Here is a 7,820-nt window from a genome sequence, read left to right on the forward strand (position 1 = left end):
GCTATTCGTTAAAAAGTTATTAACAAAAAAAGTTTGGAAAATATAGCATATATATAGGTGCATATATAGGTTAGTTGACGCGCTTTAAACACTTAAATACTTTTAAAGCGCGTCACTAACCTACATAGGTACGATTTACTGCTTTAAATGTTGTGTTTTGGTAAAGCAGCGACTTTCTCGCGAAATAAAGTATTCTCTGCTTTAAATAAAAACGTAATATTAGTCGTTTATGCCTCTCAGTACTTAAAATAACTGCTATATTTTCGAAATTTTTTTTGTTTATAACTTTTTAATAAAAAACGAGCGACGGCTAAAACTTTCTGAAGGTCACTCAGGAGAGTGACCTTGACAACATATGTCAAGGTCAAGGTCATCGGAGGTGCCTCCCCTATACTGCATAATTACCTATTTTTTTAACTGGTATTTGAAAATGCACTGATCATATATTAACTATCCCGGGAAAAAATGTTTATATACAATTTTATCTAATTATATCATATTATATATAATTATATATATATTATATATAATTATATATAATAATATATCATTATTTATATATATTATATATAATTATATATAATAAGATCTATTTATGTATTCATTTATATGCAATTATATAAAAATATTTATAACTCCATATCAATTTATGCAACATTATATTACAATTCTTTTCTGAGTAAATAATTACATATAATTATATCAAGATATGTATAATTTCATATCGAATTATATAATATTATATAAAAACTCTTTTTTGAATAAATATTTATATGTAATTATATCAAAATATTTATAACTCTATATTAAATTATGTAAAGTTATATCAAAAGTCTTTTTCGAGTAAATAATTATATATATGTAATTATATCAAAATATTTATAACTTTATATCAAATTATGCAAAGTTATATTAAAATTTCTTTTCAAGTTGAGATACATCAAATTATATACAAACTATATATAATTGCGCCAAATTAGATAGGGGAGACCGGGGCTAAGCCGACACTATTTTTTCAAAGGCAATTTTAATATTTAATTAAAATTTTTAGGCAAATTTTTTCAATGGTATATATTTAAAGAGTGTTTCTTTAGGTACAAAATTGATTCAGGAAGTTTTGTTGTACGTCGCTTTGTTTTGCCGCCAAGAAAGGAAAAGTGACGCAAAGATAAATTTTCAAATTAAAAAGTGCCGGGGTAAACTCGACACTTTGCCTGATCGACACAATTTGATCTGGAACTTATTTTTTATTGTCTGAAACTAAATATACATTTGTTTATCGTGTATTTAGAAAGTACAAAAATTTGGAATTAAGTAAAACAATTATTGGAAATAATGAGAACAAAAATTTTTGAACATTATTCAATTATTTTCATCTGAACTCATGTCTGAAAACAATTTATGCAAGTAAATTCGCGATTACACGTGCGCACACATTTGTCATGGGCCATATGCTGCATTACAAGCATCGTTTATTATTAGGAACCAATAAAACAGCGTATCGACTTAGCCCCTGTCGACTTAGCCCCGAACGTCGTTTTTTACTTTTGTTACTCCAAAAATATAAAAATTTTAAAAATAAGCAAAAATTATTATCGGATTCGTATAAAGCATCGAATTTCCCATCAAAATCACTTATTACCGGTAGATTCGCAAGAGTAAAGCTCGATGAAAGAGTAGACATTTTCGAGAGATCAAAAAAATTACTTTTTACTATCAAAAACGCTTATGTCGTGTTAAAAATTACGCTATAACTCAGAATGTTACCAAATTCCGTTGATAATACTGGCACATAAAGACGCATTTACAGTAGGAATGGCAAGTATCTACGATAGATTTAAATTGGCAAAAAGCCTAGTGTCAAGTTAGCCCCGTTGTCGGCTTAGCCCCGGTCTCCCCTAATTATATGTATATATTTATATTTTAATGTTTGATTGAAATAATAAATAATAAATTTGCGTAAAAATACCATTTTTTTTAGTAAGAATAATGTAATTATTCTTACTAATAATTTCATTTTTATATGTATGTGTGCGTACACATATATATTTTATTGTTCACATAATAGAATTTATTAAACTTGGTGTGTTACAAATATAAAAAAAAATTATATATAATTATATAATAATACAGACGATTCCGAGTCTCGACATCGAACTCGCGAAACTCGTGTTCGACCGTTAGACGCCGTGCCGTCGTAAGCGGTGAGATCCCGACGACGGGCAGAGACGCCGTACGGCAAACCGGGCTCGTGCGACGACCGGGTCTCCCCGTTTAAGGGGGACCGGCCGCCTAGTAGTGTGTCACATTGTTTTGAGCCTTTCGACTCACGAGACTCCTAGAGATATCATTGCTACCTTTGACTAGAGAGGATACGGCCTTAGAGGCATTCAGGCATAATCCCACGGATGGTAGCTTCGCACCACCGGCCGCTCGACCGAATGCGTGAACCAAATGTCCGAACTTGCGGTTTCTCTCGTACTGAGCAGGATGCAGGATTACTATCGCAATGACTGGTCATCGGTAAGGTAAAACTAACCTGTCTCACGACGGTCTAATATTATATATAATTATATATAATTATATATAATTATATATAAACTTTAAATTTGAATTATCTGATAGATGGCATTCGATAGGATTCGTTTCTCGTATTTAAAATTTGACGAACAATAGTATAAAAACGGTATCAAGAGACACGGCACTGTCTCAAGCAGTGCCAAGCTATAATATATGGAATAAATCATTTTACTTTTGATTCTACATATTTACCACAAAAACAGACCCATTAAAGATTTGATCTAATTGTATCTAAAAATATATAATTATATCTAATCATTTATATATATATATATATATATATATATATATATACATATATATGAAGTATGCATAATTTGATCTAATTACGTGTAATTATATACAATTTTATCTATTTATATATTATTAGATAAGGTCAAAATCCATGTATAATTATATCTACAAAGTTATTAATTAGATAAAATTGTATATAAACATTTTTTTCCGGGTATGTTACAATTAATCATACAAAATTAATCATACAAATAAGTTTGCCAAAATGAGAATAAATACATTTGTATTTACAGCTTTATGTCATAAAAGAAACTTAAAAATAATGTAGGAAATAGAACAATGATAGAACATAAAATAGCTAGTCTATAAAATTATTTTTTCAAAACATTACAAATGTGATAAATTTATTACTTTTTGAATTGATTAGATTTATTAAGAAGATATATAGTGCTTATGAACAGCAAGCATAGAACAATAAAATATTAGAAACATTTTTAAAAATACAGAGAAAATGATAATATTTCTTTGTTAAAATAGCAGCGTTCTTTTTTCTTTATAAATACCATAGCTATACTGTTATATCCAATTATTCAGATTTACCAACATGTGAGTTTTATTCGTATATGCTAAAACAATAATATGGTGACTGTAAAGAGAGAGTTGCTAGATGCCTAATGACGATCCTCGAAGTCATCAAATTGATTGCCATGATTTGAATACTCCTTTTCTAACGATTAACAAAGCCCCGGCGTTAGGGCACACTAAATGTGTTGTCAATAAAGGCATTAATATCTTTATTTCAAATTATTGTTGAGCATATTTTCAAGTAATAATATAAAAAACAACAAATCTATTTTTTAATACAATTTTATATTTTTTATATAATATATGAATTTAAAATTACATTAAAAAATAAAATTTATGCATTTATTCTAATTTATCTTAATATTTAAAATATATTTAAATATAAATATGTTATAATATATTTTTCAATAGCCTTGTAAAAATATTTGGAAGTATTCTCATAAATCCATCTACGGTAATCTACGCGATTCGCATTTTTGATCATAAAAATCCCGACATTACGAAAAACAATTATTTGACATTACTGTTAAACGATAAATACTTTCATTACAGGTCTACACCATGCAACCATTTGCAACCGGTAGCGCGATGGCGACCGAGACACCAACAAGCCTGCCACCCGAGAGGGTAACCTCCCCGACGCCTTGCCGAAATCTTACCTTTTCCATCGCGAAGATTATGGAACCAGACAAACGACTGACCGAGCAGAACGCTAATCTGGTGCCTTCAGCACCGCCAGCAGCAGTACCAGCCACGACGACGACGACGACGATTCTTCAACAACCGCCGAACATCTCCTCCCCATCGTACTCAGCGCATTTGAAATCGGCGTTCGAGAAGTATGTACCGACTTTGAGGCATCAAGATCTCCTCCAACATTATCCCGTATTGTCCAAGTACTATCCGTTGTATTATCCTAATCCCTTACTGAGGGCTTTCCCAGGCCCTCCCGCCTCGACCCCATCGGTCACGCAGAGTTCGCCACCTCCTACGACCATCCAGGAGGTCTCCTCGAGACTGAATCTGACTAGCATGTCGCCAGAAAACCAGCGCGGCAAGAAGAGCCCGGCGCCGCGCAGCGAGCTCGGTACTGCAAACAAGCAAAAGACCTTCACTTGCCCGGAATGCGGCAAGGTGTTCAATGCGCATTACAATCTGACGAGGCACATGCCGGTGCACACAGGCGCCCGGCCGTTTGTCTGTAAGATTTGCGGTAAGGGTTTCCGTCAGGCGAGCACTCTTTGCCGACACAAGATCATCCACACCGCTGAGAAGCCGCACAAGTGCGTGACGTGCGGCAAGGCCTTCAATCGTAGTTCCACCCTCAACACCCACACACGCATACATGCCAATTTCAAGCCGTTTGTCTGCGAGTTCTGCGGTAAGGGCTTTCACCAGAAGGGTAACTACAAGAATCACAAGCTCACGCACAGCGGCGAGAAAGCGTACAAGTGCAACATCTGCAACAAGGCGTTTCATCAGATCTACAATTTGACCTTCCATATGCATACGCATAATGACAAGAAGCCGTTCTCCTGCAAAATCTGTGGCAAGGGCTTTTGCAGAAACTTTGACCTCAAGAAGCATATGCGGAAATTACACGACACAGGTTCGCCGGTGCTCAATGGATTAGATGCTTCGGGCCAGAGTCACAATCAACAGTCGGGCTACTCGTCAGTGTACCATGGCCCGGAACACTCTATCGTCAGTCCATTTATACTTCCTCCACCTGGATCTACCAGTTATCATTCTTTGAGTAAGATGTTGTGACAAAGCGAGAATATGCACTATTCCAGGAAGACTCAATATCCGCTCATTCTTGGCTCACCTAGCTACTCGACTGATATGGCACACTTGGCGCAAACTTCTAAATGAGTTAAGAAGGCATCCAAAGATTAGTTTGATTTCTTATGTGGAGAAAACATTTTTCAACTTTGTTACAAAAATGAGGCGAAAGATACGTTTCCGATGTATCTTGTTGAAAATGTATAAAACTTTAAAAAAGTAATTCGCAGATAAGATTTTTAAATATGACAGACGTTTTAATACAACAAAAAACAATATCAACGATTTGTTCGATAAACTCCGATAAATGGTTGCTCATACTTATTACGATTAAAATTGGGTTAAAACAAAATTAACAAACGACTCGAATACATTTATATTCATCCTACTTTCTTATTTTTATATATGTCGAAAAAAAAGCATTTCTAATTTTCTATTTTTATAATCGTAGTCGACAAAGTTGATTAAAAGTTATTCTTCTAAATTTATGTAAAATATCTCGTATAATAATATTAATTTTTCATTTTTTTATATTATCTCACTGTTAAAAAATTCTTGATTAAATTCACATTAACATTACATTTTATCAGTTCATAGTATGCTGTAAATAGAAATATAATTGTTAAACTTTCGACTGGGATTGCATGTGTTGTAACATTTTGGACGATACTTATGATCAACATGTAATTCTGTGGAATATTCGCAAAATGTACTAAATATTAGAAATAATTCGCAGAATGTACGAAATCAACCATATCACGAAGATAAATCAATAGGACACAGAGCCCTATTAGGCTCTTCACGAGAATTGGGAAGGGTTTTTAATGATCGATTATGAACGTTGATGGTTACATCAATGGATTCTTGTGGGCTAATGTAAATATTTGTAAATATTTGTATGTGCAAAGCAAATACGTTACGCGTTAACGGTGGACGGGAACGTGAGTTATTAGCAAAGTGATCTGTAATTAGGGTCGTCTTGACATAGAGACTGATAGAGAGCCATGAGAAATACGATGAAGTCGTCCAAAAGGCTTATCAAAAATTCGTCCAGATTTCACGGAATGTTTACCTTCGAGTTCCATTATGCATTAATTTATCTGTTGCAAAAATAATTTGGAATAAATGTGTGCATTTGTATAAGGATGAGAGAATGTTAAAAATTTAATATTTATATTAGGTTGCAAAGTGATTTAATTCGATATTCTTTTTTATTTAATGATATTCAAAATAATCATGGAAAAATGTTTTATAACTACCACCTTTATATATTATATTATTTTTTTTAATTATATTCCTTTCTTTTTTAGCATTTATGCAATTGTCAATGGAAATGTAGTCTAACATAATACAATATCTTTAGTAATGCTAACAAAATATCTGAACTTACATATATTTATTTATCTTATTTTAAACTATTGCCACAAATCGCATATTCTTGTAATTATTATTTTTATTTTGTCAATTGTATATATTAAGGATTTTCCTTGAGTTGGAATCGAAGCATAATCGAATATAGAAAGGAAAAAGATTTCAAAAGAGATTTTTTGTATCATGTAATTTATGAATAAAGTGCTACGGCTACGGCGCAGCGGAGCGTACGGAGCAACCTTATACGTTGACTGCATATCTATCTACTTTTAGGCAAATGTATAAATCGGTGTGATAGTAGCTTTAAGTGAATCATAGATAGCAAATGAAATGTTGGTCATTATTATTACTATTGTAATTATTATAGCTAAATCATGATCACTGTGGCTAATGCAACTGTGATCATTTAAAAGCTTTGCAATAGAATCAAGAATGTTTATAAAGATTATTATTATTATTATAACTCGTATAACTATTTATGCATTTTTATTTACATCTCGTAAATGTGAAAAAGCCGCTTGAGATTATTTTTATAATTATGCATAAAATAAATTTCGGAACGCCACGTTACAAATCAACATTGATTATTATAACAGGATATAATTTGCTTTGTCATATGTTAAAAATTTATTTTAAAGAAGCGAGTCATAACGGACTCTTGTCTGTACATGTATCGTAAGCCAGATATAAGCGGCAAGTAATTGCGGTGAAATTAATCAAACGTAACTAAAAGTGAAAAGTTATGTATGTAGATAATTGGTAGAGTAGATGAAAATGCATATATATGTATGTGTCCTTGTTGTAAATATGAGTCAATCCGATGCAATAAATTCATCGATACCAATGAAGTACTGTTTGTTCCTTTCAGCTCTTCTCAAATCTTTCCTAGAGTTGATAAATTTTATTGCTAATTAACATACGCTTAGCATATAATTGAATTGAAAAGTGAAGAATATTATAACAATAAAAATTAAAATCATCTTATGCCAAAAAGCGATTAATTTTAACAACGTTTTTGAAATTTATTTTTAAATGAAAATAGCTACGAGAGAGCGAATAAATGAAATTTATGGATCAATATTAAGACTATTATTTCTTTTGCGCGTATTATAATGTATATACATATATAATATATACCTAAAAACTATTAAATAATATATTGATTTTGCAAACATCCGTCAATATTATTTTCTACGAATTTTAAAATATTACATTGAACACAGTAGATACTTATTATTGAAGTATATTTCGAAACATTTATGTAA

The 7,820-nt window shown here is 31.9% G+C and overlaps 1 protein-coding gene across 1 annotated transcript in view; it reads left to right on the forward strand.

The window, feature by feature from the left end:
* LOC143903128 (uncharacterized) overlaps positions 1 to 7,402 on the forward strand; it is a 49,377-nt gene extending 41,975 nt beyond the window's left edge. The window contains exon 2 of the mRNA XM_077416553.1: positions 3,952 to 7,402. Within this exon, the coding sequence (XP_077272679.1) occupies positions 3,961 to 5,169 (1,209 nt within the window). The 5' untranslated portion in view covers positions 3,952 to 3,960 and the 3' untranslated portion in view covers positions 5,170 to 7,402. The remainder of the gene's footprint in view (positions 1 to 3,951) is intronic.
* Positions 7,403 to 7,820: the final 418 nt, after the last annotated feature.

This window comes from Temnothorax americanus, unplaced genomic scaffold (assembly GCF_048541705.1).
Source record: "Temnothorax americanus isolate GAGA-0224 unplaced genomic scaffold, ASM4854170v1 Scaffold103, whole genome shotgun sequence".
Lineage (NCBI taxonomy): Eukaryota > Metazoa > Arthropoda > Insecta > Hymenoptera > Formicidae > Temnothorax > Temnothorax americanus.